This window comes from Condylura cristata, unplaced genomic scaffold, assembly GCF_000260355.1.
Source record: "Condylura cristata isolate star-nosed mole 26May11 unplaced genomic scaffold, ConCri1.0 scaffold00024, whole genome shotgun sequence".
NCBI classification, from domain to species: domain Eukaryota; kingdom Metazoa; phylum Chordata; class Mammalia; order Eulipotyphla; family Talpidae; genus Condylura; species Condylura cristata.
Genome location: NW_004567125.1, coordinates 30,752,469 through 30,764,718, shown reverse-complemented (window position 1 = coordinate 30,764,718; position 12,250 = coordinate 30,752,469). Strand labels below are relative to the sequence as shown.

Here is a 12,250-nt window from a genome sequence, read left to right as displayed (position 1 = left end):
GTTGCAGAAAATCACACAGACAGGCTGCAGGGTGAATCATTCGTCCCAACTCTCTACCAGTGTTCTTTTCCTCCTCTTCCTTCCTCTTCCCTCCCCCCCCCTCCATCTTTTCCTCCTCCCTCTTCACTCTCCCTCCTGTCCCTTTCTCCTGCCCTTGGCTTCTCCCTCCTACCCTTCTCTCCCCCTTCTCACTGCATAAATATAAGGTAAGAAGCAGCAAGCTTGGCTGCATCGTTTCACTGAATATGCCCAGCAGGTCACCTCGTATTTTACAGTGAGGACACTGATGCTGGGGACTGTCAGCCAGTAAGGTGCCCAGTCTGCTCTACCCTCTTCTTGGTGGAGCCTCCCTACTGCCAAATACCGCCACAAGTACAGTCTGCAGAATGGTGATGCTTTTTTTTTTTTTTAAAGATTTATTTGTGCATACAGAACTGGGGTACAGGCCAAAGGCGCAGGGGCGGTGAGAGGCTTCACCAGAGACAGAGTGGGGAGCAGAACAGGCAGATCGACGAAGTACACTGCTGAGGGGAGCAGCGGGCGGGTCAGGAGAGGTCTGCCTTGCCATGTGGTCACCTCCGGGGCAGGTGGGAATCGAACTCATGCGGAAGCGGCTTTAGCTTCTCAGGGCTGTGCTTTAACCCGCTGCGCCACCAGGGAGGGCCAGAATGGTGATGCTTTTTAGCAATATTAAGAATCCACCCAGATACATCCTTTGGGATTGATTAAATAAATTGTGGCTGACCCTTAGAAAAGAAAACTGCAGTCCTAAAGGTGTCCTGGATGCATAGAGTAAGCAAAAATGAGCAATTACAGAGCAAAAAATGACATTTGATTTTTAAAAATGCACCCATAAAAAAATGTACCCAATAGGCTTTGCACAGAATTTAATATCTAACCAATGCCCCCTAAACTGTTAACAGTTATCATTATCTTTGGGGGATGAACATAAGATCTGGGCTGAGGGGCCTTCCCTGGAGGCACGAGGGTTAAAACGCAGCACTATGAAGCTAGCCGCAGGCACTGCAGCATGAGTTTGATCCCAGCCAAGGAGGTGACCCATATACCCACCATACACCCAACAGACCTCTACTGCCCCACCCACTGCTCCTCTCAGCTGTGTATTTCAGTAGATCTGTCCTGTTCCCCACTCTGACTCTGATGAATCCTATCATCACCACACTTCTGGTCTGTACTCCAGTTCTATATGTATAAATAAAGAAATCTTTAAAAAAAAAAAGATCTGGGCTGACAGGAACTTCACCTCCTAAATTATTACACTTTACAGCAATCTGTATGTGTCACTTTGTTGTTGTTTTTTTTTTTTGTAAAATTTATTTATTTATGCATACAAGGACTGGGGTACAGGCTAGAGGTGAAGGGTGGGTGATTCACCAGAGACAGACTGGGGAGCAGAACAGGCAGATGTACTGAAATACACTGCTGAGGGGAGCAGCGGATGAGACAGGAGAGGTCTGCTGTGCCATGTGGGTCACTCTCTGGAGGGTGGGTGGAGGGGATCAAACTTAAGCTGCAGTAGCTAGAGTGTCTTTAACCCCTGAGCCACCAGGGAATCTCTGCATGTGTCACTTTGTAAGTCAGAACAAAATGTTGGGGACTTAGGTTACCTAAAATACATCCACCAAAAATAAAGTCACTCTCAAGGGTCTAGGTGGTTAGTATCACTTTTAAGCCTATCTTACAGATAGGAAAACCCAGGTTCAAAGATGAAAATACTGTGTCCTAGGTGTAGAAATAGAAAATAGTTTGGCTGGGTTAAAATCTGAGGCTGACTCCAGCATCCTCATGGGTTTGATTACATGTCAGTTTAGACAGACTGAAAGTGATTGCCAAGGGCACTGAATTTAGGAGGATGAAAAAGCCAGGAAAGGACTGTGCAATCAGTTTGCTGGTGTCTGCCCTAGACATGCCTCCTTGATCCACCTCACCACACCTGGGGGTGAACTGGGTGGAGCAATGTGACTCATAACTGTGACTCATGCTTGCTGAGCAACCACCAGGACCTCCTCTAAGCATTTCATGGGGATTTGCTCCTGGTGAATGGCTGATTGCTGTAGAGTGAATGAATGACTGAAAAAGCAGCCTCCTTTGTCTGCTTTCAGGAGGCCACACACCGGAAGACCCTGACGCTCTTCTAGAAATGCCTGTTAGCTTTCCCCTGTTCCTGCATCATCCTTTCCGCCAGCACCTCTGTTTCTCTGCAGCCACAGGGGAGGCACAGCATGCTTGGAGGCTCGCACTACAGGGGGGCATCCGGCTTCGTGGAACAGGTGGGTTCCGTGAAAGGTTAGAAGTGGTGAGCCTTGGGGCCTGGGGTCAAATGTCTCAGCCCCTGCTGGCCGTGCATCCTCTGGGTGATTCACTATTCTTGTCTATGACAAGGATTTGAGAGGCGATAACAAGTAGTTATGTGTGCCCAGGCCTATGATGGGAAAACAAGGGGCCCTGTGGGAGATTAGCCTGGGATAAGAGAGGCAGACAGGATATGGAAGCTGAAGTCTGAAAAGGAGGAAGGACACAGGACAGACACATGCGGTTGGGCAGGTTGTTGACTGCACAAATGTTGATGGTCTTGGGGTATTTTCCTTGAGGAAGTCACTGCTTTTGCAAAAGTGATAGAGTCGAATGTTTTGGTACCTAATAGGAAGATAGAGGACTTCTTCCTCAGGTGTTGGGGAGCCAGGCATATGCGTAAGAAGGGGAATAGTGGGCAGGAACTGAGTAGCTGCCCTTCAGTCCTGCAGAGAAGCCAAGCCCCTGCTGCACGGGCCTTCCTGGACACTGTACGGATCTACCGACAGCACCAAGGCCACTTTGGGGACCATGACATGACCCTTGGCTCTGATGCGGAGGTCAGTGCTTCTCTAAGTCATCCCCGGGACCCCTAAGGCCCATCTTGGCCGCTAGGCCAGGGCACACTGCAACCCCCTCTCCCGTAGGTGCTGACCACGGTGCTGATGAGAGAGTTGATGGCAACACTGAGAGCCCAGACCCTGCCTGGCTTGCGAGGAGCTTGTCGCACCCGGGCCTGGGCCTGGACACAGGTATAGTTACGGGGTCTCAGAGGGAGTCAGGAACAGTTGTGGGGTTAGGGGTCTGGGCTGGATGGATATCTCCTCATGACTGCCCCTAAACTGTCCACCTTCTCTCTGCACCTCTGTCCCTCCCCCTCTGCACCCCATCTTGGCTGTCTCCCGCTCCTCTGGCCCGTGTGGTCTCCCTTGGCCCCCTTGGCCGGTCTGAGCAGCTCCTGGACACTGTCCACGCTGCCGTCTTGGCAAGAGCCTCGGCGGGGCTGCGCGCCTTCCAGCCGGAAAAGGACGATCTGCTCGCGGCCCTGGAGAGGACTATCCGCACGGATATGGACCAAATCCTGCAGCTGCGGGAGTGTGCGGTTAGGAGGCTGCAGGGTGAGGCCAGCTGGAGCACAGGCCGGGCCTGGACATGCAGGGGCAGAGCCAGTAGCCTGAGAGAAGGAAGGAAAAGAGACTTAAGGGTGGGGCCGAGATTCTAGAACAAGAAATCTTAGAGGAGGCGGAGCTGTGGAAAGGAAAGGGCGGGGCATGGTGGGCGGGCCTAAACGAGGGAGTGTGCGTGGCTTGCGGTGCCGCTTGCGTGTTCGTGTTCGTGGAGGCGCAGAGTTAAGTGCTGGGAGGGGTCAGACCAGGGAGAGCCACTGAGACCCAGTGGGGAGGGGTCCAAGTATAGCAGTGACTGGCTGGACTCGGCGGCTCTGGGTCAGACCTCAGAAGTGGCTCTCCACTCAGGAACAACAGAGACTGGGGGTCGAGTCCCGACTCCGCCTCTACCACGTGCGCATTTGGGCCGGTCCCCTCCTCACCACAAACCTCAGTTTTCTCAGGATTCAGTAAAATGGGATAGAAGAAGGTGCTCTGAGTCTGCATTTCCGTTCAGTTCACCCTGATGGGCCCAGGGCCACCCGCTCCCTCCCCTCTCGCTTGCGAGATCCAGACAGTGTCTTCCACTCCCAGACGAGGTGCAGGGCCCTCTCGAGTCCTGTCTGCGTAGGAAGGTGGATGCCCAGCTGCCCCGGGTCACGCGTAAGCTGCTGAGCACCGTCGAAGCCGCACTCGCGGCTCTGCACACCCTCCTGGTGCAGGGCATGGACCGCCTGTCTCGCTACCTGCGTAGAAGCCCCTCGGGTGCTCGCCTGCGCAAGGAGGTGAGCTCCCTCGGGCGGGCGGGCAGGGGTCGTCGGGCTGGTGGGTGGTGAGCAGGTGTGTGAAATTTGCCTCTTTCTTCTTAGAAAAACTTTCTAGGTTGCTTTGGTCGACCATACCTTGGTCACTGAGGCACTGTTTAAAGCGTGAGGGGAGGGGAATAGGATGACAGGAGCATTTCAGCAACATCAGTCCAGAGTCACTTTTCACCAAACTGTGCCCCTTGCGTCCCCCTCTTTGGCCATAGGCCACCCTGTCCTCTGAAACAGAGAATTCTGCTCCATGCAGGCCAGCTCAGTTCTTCTGATATTCAATGAGCTCCAACACCTGCCAGGGAACGTTCAACTCTTTAAGCCTCACGTCATAATCACCTCTTCTATAACTTTCCCTGGTCTCTCCTTGCATCTGCAGCTGTCTGTCCCCACAGCAGTGTTTACACAACACCTGGCTGTTTGCCTGTAGTCTGTCTGCCCCAACATTTCTCTGAGCTCCCTGAAGATAAAATTTGAATCGGATCACTCCATTGGTGCAGCCCAGGGCAGCACAGAGAGGCTATCAAAGGCTGGCAAAGGAGTGACAAGGGTCAGGAATGCCCATTTCCTCCAGTCATTCCAGCACTGCCTTTTTCAAACATTTTCCAGGTTTTACCATTTTATGCCTATACCAACATACTGTTTTATTGTGAACTTTTTGGTGACAACTCTTCCTATTGGTGTTTCTCTTTCACTCAATAGGCGCTGAGGGCTCTGACCCTCTGAGGGGTTTCCCAACAGCTGATGGTGTTTTTCTCATCGAACTGCCTTTGGGGCACAGGTTTACTCATTTGGGGAGATGCCGTGGGACCCAGAGCTGATGCAGACCTGCTATCTGGAAGCTGAGCAAGACCAGCGGTGCCTGGAGCAACTGACGGCCCCATTTGGCTTCTTGGGGATGCAGAGCCTGGTGTTTGGCCTCCAGGATCTAGTGCAGCAGGTGAGGGTGAGTGGGAGGCTGGGAGGAGCTCAGGGGACTCCACTGATTAGGTGCCTCGTGAATGCTTGGCGGGGGACAGGAACACTTGACTCCTCTTGCTGGGCTCCTAGTCCCATGTGTGGGGAGGTGCAGTGTGCCCCAAGGAGTGGCCTAGTCCAGCTTCAGGAGGGCTTCTAGAGGAGAGGACTTTCAAACTGGGGCAGCGGGGGAGGAACGGGAGTGGGGTGGGTGTGTTTTGGGTCGGGGGAGGTGAGAGAACTTGTCAACATTTGTAGAAAATAAAGTAATTTAGAGACACTGGGTTGTTGATTTCAAGGGAGGGCGGGAAGGTGGGTGATGTGCCAGTTATGGGTGAGTAGATGAGTTAGGACCTCTAGTGTGGGGCTCAGAGGCTGGGACCTGTCCTGAAGACTATGGGGAGTCCTGTCAGGTGTGTGAGCAGATTCAGGGATTAGGAAACCCTTTGTGCCTGGGGGACAGAAGTGGAAGAGGTAGAGAGGCCTGAGCCAGTTTGTTCAAGGAAGAGAAATGGGGTGTGTTTTGAAGACCAGGGGACCTGGTCATTAATACGATGGGCTGAGATGACCCCGTGCTGCCTGACAGTGTGTATATTACTGGGTTGAAGAGCTGCAAGCTACCAGCTCTCCACTCCCCTGTCTGGGCTTCCTGGCAGAAGGGAAAGGACATTTGCATTTTGCACGTAGGTCTCTATTGATTGCATGGTCCCCAGATCCTGGTGGAAGGGGGTGCTATTTCTTAAGACAAGGAGGAGGTTGGGGGGAGTGGCTGGCGAGCAGGCTGGGGGCTCACAGGGCCAGGGCATGGATCCCCAGGCTCATCATGGCGCCTCTTCCCATAGCTCATGGCTGACTCCGTGGCTACCTTCCTGCAGTTGGCAGACCAGTGTCTAACCCCAACCTTGGACTGCCACCAGGCTGTCCAGCAGCTGGAGAAAGTCCGAGGGCGTGTGCTGAAGGTGAGCACTGTGGGGTGGGCATGACATGGGTCCCTATGCGCAGACTGTTGCTGGATCAGCCATTGCTGTGTCCTTCAGAAGTTCCAGTCAGACAGCTGTGCAGCGCAGAGGAGGTTCATCCGCGAGCAGCTGCTCTGTATCTTCCTTCCTTTTGCACTGAGCCAGCTGGAGCCACGATGCAAAGGGGTGAGTTCATGGGGGACCCACAGACAAGCCCTAGAGAGCACCCGAGTATCTATACACTGGACAGCCCAGGGTTCCTTTGGGCTCCCACTGCCCGCTGCATCTCCCATGACAGTGTCCAGTGTTGCCATTTGAGAGCAGGGCTAGAGACCCATGTACCTCATATCATGAAAGACATGGAGTTGGAAGATGGGGAGGCAGATGAGTGTGTGTGCATGTGAGTGTGGAGGGAAGGGAGGTGCCAGGTGATCAGGAAGCTCTCCCTGAGAAGATAACACCTGAGAAGCAACGCATAGAGATATGAGCCATGCCTGGGGAGAGGCCCAGGCAATATGTGCAAAGGCCCTGTGGTAGCACTTAGAACTGTGCTGGTATGTTGAAGGGACAGTAAGGAGGCAAGTAGGTGCTGGGCTTAGTGAGTGAAGGGCTGGGGAGATGATGAGGGGAGGTCACGGGAGCCTGGTCACACAGAGCCTGGGAGTTTATCTTTGGTGTTAACCAGATCTTTTAGAGGAAGTAGCTAAGGTGGGGTGTCCCAGTGGAGATACATGCCCAATTTTTGTGATGTGTACTATTACATCAATCCCACTATAGGGTCAAAAAGTCTGTTTTAAAAATAGATTAAGTTATAATATAATTAAATTTTAAAAATATTTTATTTACTTATGCATATAAGAACTGGGGTACAGGCCAGAGGTGTGAAGGGCTATGTGAGAGGATTCACCAGAACAGAGTGGGGAGCAGAACAGGCAGATCGATTGTACACTGCTGGTGCGAGCAGTGGGAGAGACAGGAGAGGTCTGCCGTACCATGTGGGTCAGCTCTCTGGCCAGGGATTGAATTTGTGCTGCAGTGGCTACAGCTAGCTTCATAGGGCTGAGACTTAATCCCTTGTGCCACCAGGAGACCCTATAATTAACTTCGAAAAATTGTTTATGAAGAGAAGTTATTCATGTTTCATAGTTCAGGGGAACACAGTCCAGTGACAAACTTCCATGAAAGTCAACCTGAAAAATTCTTTACATTCCAAAATCACTTTGCACTTTGGAAGATGATAGCCTTCCTCGTCTTCTCAAAATCTTTCATGGCATTATAATTTCTACAGAAATCTGTGTATGTCTTCTTTCTTGATTCCGCTGCTGCAAACTTACAGCAAGCTGTAGCCTCAGAGACACAGTGAATGTTCCAACAGCCTGACATCACAGGTGCTTGGCCAGAGCCCTACATCTGAGGTTTTGTCAAGGCACTGGAAGTCGTGTAGTGATTCTCCTCAATAGTGACATCCTTCAGACCCGACAAGTCCATTTCAAAGAGGGGGAAACTGAGTCCCAAGCCTCACCAGATAGCTAAGGTTGGAAATGGGGCTCAAACCCACCTCCCAATCCTTCTGGCCCAGCCCAGCACCTACTTCTTTCCAGGAGCTGCCAGCATTTGAGGGGGACATCCTTGCTGTGGGCAGCCCAGCCCTGACAACGGAGGGCATCTATGAGGACCTTGTCTGTGAGGTCCTGTTGAAGAGGATCAATCAAGGTGGGCCCTACCTCCCCATGACTCGAGGAAGGCGGTGACCCCTGGCTGCATACCCTGAGTTCTACCTGGGTCCCCATCTCGTGCATCCCCTGAACATTAGCATTTTGACCAGGATCAAGATCAGAGGGGGTCTTGGGTGGGCAAGCTGAGAGGGGCAGTGACAGAAGCTACTTGAAAGAGGAGGGATTGGAACAGGGCTTGCGGCATGTAGATAAGAGGAGGAAGGCAGAATTTAAAGAATGGGAACAGACCCTAAAAAGCCACTCCCTTTTTTGTTCCCTTGGGGCTGGCATTGAGGACCCAAGAATTCTTAAATTTGGGGTAGACCTCTCAGGACTTCTGGGGGTGGGAAACAGCTCCCAAAATATTTCTTCTTCTTCCTTCCAAAGCAGAAGAAAGAGAAGCTAGAGACTAGTGGGGCATACGTGCAGGGTCTGGAGCAAGCCGAGGAGATCAGACTTTACTGGGCAGGCAGTAGGGAGCCATGGAGGGTGTATGAGCAGTGGGCGATAATGCCCAGGTTGGAAACAAGGAAGGAGGTTGAGGGCATGCTTCTGGGGGCAAAGGGTCACTTGAGCGTGAGTGACAGCAGAGGATGGAGACCAGCCATGAACATGAGGCAGGAGCTGAGGTATTGACATGTTGACCTGTTTCTCACTGAGTAGATGGGCCCTGTGGGTGGTGTGGGGGTAAGAAGCTCCTGAAGAGCCTGTATTTGAAGCACTCAAAGAAGGAGATAGGAGCAGCTGGAGATGAGGGAAGCCAGGAAGTAAGGGCGAGGCTGTGTCCTTGGTCTACCAGGGGTCAAATAAAAATCAAGTTCCCAAAGGTGGGGATCATTTGAATGCAAACTGCTTATTCTCTGGTTGGGGAAAAACTCAGAACCAGTTAACTGCAGAGAGCTTGTCCTCAGAGAGTTTCATCCTGAGTTGACTGTGACTTGCTTAAAGCACTGTGCATGGCACCAAGGCTGGCAGCGAGGCTCAGGGGAGGTGTGGGGCTCAGCTAGCGACATCTGCCCAGGCATAGGCATGGATAGATGTCATGTGAGGCACTTTGGGGTTGAGGTGTTTTCTCTGTCTCCTGTGCTCATGTGACCTCTCTGGGAGACTGGATGGAAGCCTTTGATGGTGGGTTTTCCACAAGTGGGTTTATCTTGTTTTAGAATTGAAAATGGCGCTGGGACCCACTGATGTATCCTCTGCACTGGATGGCAGTTTTGAGGCCCAATGGGACCACATGCAAGCAGGTGAGGGTCTCACCGCCTCTTGGGTCATGGCAGATAATTCTGTGAAGTGGTGGACCCCGCTGATGGTGCACAGGATGGTCATGAGCGTGGGTTCATGGGTGCAACAGCATGTGCCTTGCCTCCCGATGGGTTCACCGAACTGATGGTGAACAAGAGCAATGGGGGACTTCCAAGACCAAGCTCTGACATGCCCATGGATTTGTGTCCCATCTCCTCTTGTCAGGGCTCAATGGGGTCTCTCCTAATAGCTCTGGTTCCAGCACCAGAAGGGAAGACTGTGGTAAGATTAGCCTAGGTTTCACCAGGTGCAGGTGCTCTCCAAGGTGGGGCGGGGAGCCAAGCTCAGGCCTGCACGACCTGGCCTCTGACCACAGGCCACGAGCCGGTGCCTAAAGGAGCAGGGGACATGTCAGCAGGGCAGGCTCCTACGCTCTGGCCAGCACAATGGGGTTCTCGCATGGCACTGCCTTGAAATGGGGCAGAAAGCACCTGGCTTGGCAAGGCAGAGGGCAGAATGCCTCTGGTCTGGATGGTCAGAAGCCAGGGCAGGTGCGGGGGCTCTGGCACTGAGCCCAGCTCAGCCCCCTGGGGATCGCTGCTGTGACAGCCTCAGGAGCCCTCCTAGGTAAGCGAATCCCACACTCTTTGCTCACAGAAACTCACATAAAAAGCAGGTGACATTTTCTGGTGCTAGCTTGTGGGGTAAGTTGTTATGAAACAGCAGCTAACAAGTACACCTCCCAGCTGCTTTGGAGGTCCCGGAAGGTAACCGCTACCCATAAACTGATGAACATCGACACCCACTGGTGTGAATGAAGACCACATGTTTAGAAATGCAAGATTACAAGTCGAAATACTTGCAGGGTCAGATTATCTGGGGATTTGTCTTTGGGAATGAAGGGCTGTGAATGGGTCCCTTACTCCACTTTACCGGAACTGAGCCAGTCTCTTGCACTAAAGTTAAAGCCATGGGGAATCCCCTCATGTTTGCTTTTCATGCAGGTGCTGGTCTCTGTTGGTAAATCCTCCATTGTCAAATCTCAGGGATTGTCATTTCAGCAGGGGGCTCCAGAGCACTTTCCACCAGTGGTCCTGTGCCCCTCACTAGTGTGGTGGGCTGCTGCCTCCCAGGAATTCTTTAGACCTGCTGTGTATAAAACCTTCTTAATGAGTACATATTGTTGGAAATGAAGTCAAACACTTTTCCCTGTGTTTAGGAAACACCTTCCATCTCTGTGAATGTTCTTCCCCTGGTTCTGACTTTTAGGTGCTCATATATTTCTATTATGTTTTTATTAAGTCTTGCATTTAGTGAGCATTTACTATGTGACAACATTTGATGCACTTGATTTGTTGCCACTCTGTGTTACAGATGAGGAAACTGATACTAAAGAGGATTGACAGCCAGACTCTAGCGCCAAGGTCCAGCCACTCTGACTACTGCCTCTAAAAGGATGTTCTGGAACAGAATCTTTGCCTACACCCATCCTCATTCCCATTGGATAAATGGCTACTAGCATAGTTTCTGAATCAAAGCATGTAGCATTTCAAGGGACATAAACCTGTACCTGGTTTATTGATCTGTAGTAGCTTTGCATATATTTTTTGAAGATTTATTTATTTATGTGTACAGAACTGGGTTACAGGCCAGAGATGCAGGGGCAGTGAGAGGATTCACCAGAGACACAGGGGGGAGCAGAACAGGCATATTGACAAAGTACGCTGCTGAAGGGAGCAGCGGGCGGGTCAGGAGAGGTCTCTGGGGCTTGAACTTATGCTGAAGTGGCTTTAACCGACTGAGCCACCAGGGAGGGCTCAAACTCTGCATATTAAGGAGAGTAACACTTTGTTATACAAGTTTCAGATTTGATTTTCTCAGTTTACTGTGCAACTTTTGTGTATACTCACTTAAAAACTTAGTATCAGGTTTCTCTGCTGAAAGCAAAGCATTTACTGACTTCCTTCTGCTTGCCAGAAAGGTCATTAGTCCGCTCAAGATTGGCAGCTTCTCCACATCACAAGCTTTCCAGTTGTTTCCGGAGCTGGTTCCGGAGGGATTTCCCCAATGTTTTTATCAGTTCAGCTTTCAGAGGTACCCACACAATCCAGGGAGATAGTTTCCTCCCATTGTAACCTGGAGTTTTCAACCTCCCCAAGGGAATGAGATTCACCTCCTTTTCTGACTTTCTCCTCCAGCTCCACCTCCAAGATTCACAGCCTTGCCCAGCTGGCTTTTTTGCCCAGGACATAGACATTCATTGTAGAAAAGTTGCAGCAACAAGTGTTTGCCATCCTGTGCCTCTTTGAGAACACTACTCTTTGCTCCAGGGTGTCAAGCCTTTCAATCTTTTCTTAGTATATCAGCTCCTGGCTGCATCTGGTCACCCTATTTTTCTTACTTATAGTAAAAGGTCTTTTCTTACCAAGCCCATGAAGTGTAAACCTGTATTTGCCTTTTTAGTTCAGAAAGCTTCAAGTGTACTCAAAAAGTGGACGCTCCCATGTGCCCTTATCAATAGTGACCAAGTTCAGCCTCATCCCCTTTCCTCCACCTGGAATCAATCCTGTAACCTGAAAAAAATTGCACTGCATTTGCAAAATATACAGCTCGCACCTTAACTTGCACAGATGGTTACTCTAGAAAAAAGTGGAAAACAGATGCCAAAGAGAGAGCAAAGAAACAGGAGGAAGGCATGGATGGAGGAGGGGCAAGGATGACTTGACCCTGTTGGCCTTCGGGAGATTTGTGGTCCCAGCTGGTTTGTCTGGCCAGCTGTCGCTGTAACTTCCTTAAACTTAAGCCCCTTCTGTTCCTAGCATTCAAGGACACGCTCACTGCATCTCGAATTTCAGTTGTCGATATTAAAAAGACAAAGCATGTTTCTTTGGGGTTGGAGAGTTACAATTGAGGGAACAGTTTCAGGTAGAAAACCTAAAATGTTCCCCCAAGGAGGGACAGAAGAGGGGATCTTATGGGAAGAAAGAAGATGTGGTAAGAGGTTAAAAAGTAAAAAGGGCTGATTAGTGTTAAAAAGCTTCTCTTGGCTATCTGTACTGAACTTGTTACTGATTCTCTAAAAAGGGAATCCTTCTGAAAAGGGAACTGGCTGATTCTACCCTCTTGCTAAAAGTCCATAT

At 51.0% G+C, this 12,250-nt stretch overlaps 1 protein-coding gene across 1 annotated transcript in view; it reads left to right on the top strand.

The window, feature by feature from the left end:
• FAM129C (family with sequence similarity 129, member C) overlaps positions 1–10,582 on the top strand; it is a 15,959-nt gene extending 5,377 nt beyond the window's left edge. The window contains exons 4-14 of the mRNA XM_012728929.1: positions 2,124–2,291; positions 2,758–2,873; positions 2,961–3,065; positions 3,269–3,431; positions 4,014–4,204; positions 5,016–5,174; positions 6,034–6,150; positions 6,229–6,336; positions 7,752–7,863; positions 9,029–9,112; positions 10,485–10,582. Coding sequence (XP_012584383.1) covers positions 2,124–2,291; positions 2,758–2,873; positions 2,961–3,065; positions 3,269–3,431; positions 4,014–4,204; positions 5,016–5,174; positions 6,034–6,150; positions 6,229–6,336; positions 7,752–7,863; positions 9,029–9,112; positions 10,485–10,513 — 1,352 coding nt within the window. The 3' untranslated portion in view covers positions 10,514–10,582. The remainder of the gene's footprint in view (positions 1–2,123; positions 2,292–2,757; positions 2,874–2,960; positions 3,066–3,268; positions 3,432–4,013; positions 4,205–5,015; positions 5,175–6,033; positions 6,151–6,228; positions 6,337–7,751; positions 7,864–9,028; positions 9,113–10,484) is intronic.
• Positions 10,583–12,250: the final 1,668 nt, after the last annotated feature.